Below are 213 nucleotides of genomic sequence, written 5' to 3'. Positions count from 1 at the left end.
TGGGGATCGTGTGGGGCTCGGGTGGGATCGTGTGGGGTCGGTGATTCTTATGCTACAAAGGGGTGAACACTCAGGAGGGAGAGGAGGCCAACGGCGGGGCTGTGGGGGTGGTGTTATACGTGTCAGTGAAGGGGGTGGGGTTGTCGTTGTTTGTGTGTATAGATGGTGGGGTTGTTGTTGTATGTATGGTAATAGAGGGTGAGGGTTTAGTGT

General features: G+C 54.9%; 1 protein-coding gene across 1 annotated transcript in view; it reads left to right on the top strand.

The window, feature by feature from the left end:
• The window catches only part of EMH_0023750 (uncharacterized protein), a gene marked incomplete at both ends in the record, with an annotated part of 4,971 nt that overhangs the window by 2,085 nt on the left and 2,673 nt on the right, over nucleotides 1-213 (top strand). Inside the window, one exon of the mRNA XM_013502191.1 lies at nucleotides 61-198. Coding sequence (XP_013357645.1) covers nucleotides 61-198 — 138 coding nt within the window. The remainder of the gene's footprint in view (nucleotides 1-60; nucleotides 199-213) is intronic.

This window comes from Eimeria mitis, genomic scaffold (assembly GCF_000499745.2).
Source record: "Eimeria mitis Houghton genomic scaffold, Emh_scaff847, whole genome shotgun sequence".
NCBI classification, from domain to species: domain Eukaryota; phylum Apicomplexa; class Conoidasida; order Eucoccidiorida; family Eimeriidae; genus Eimeria; species Eimeria mitis.
This window is presented reverse-complemented; position numbering and strand designations above follow the sequence as displayed.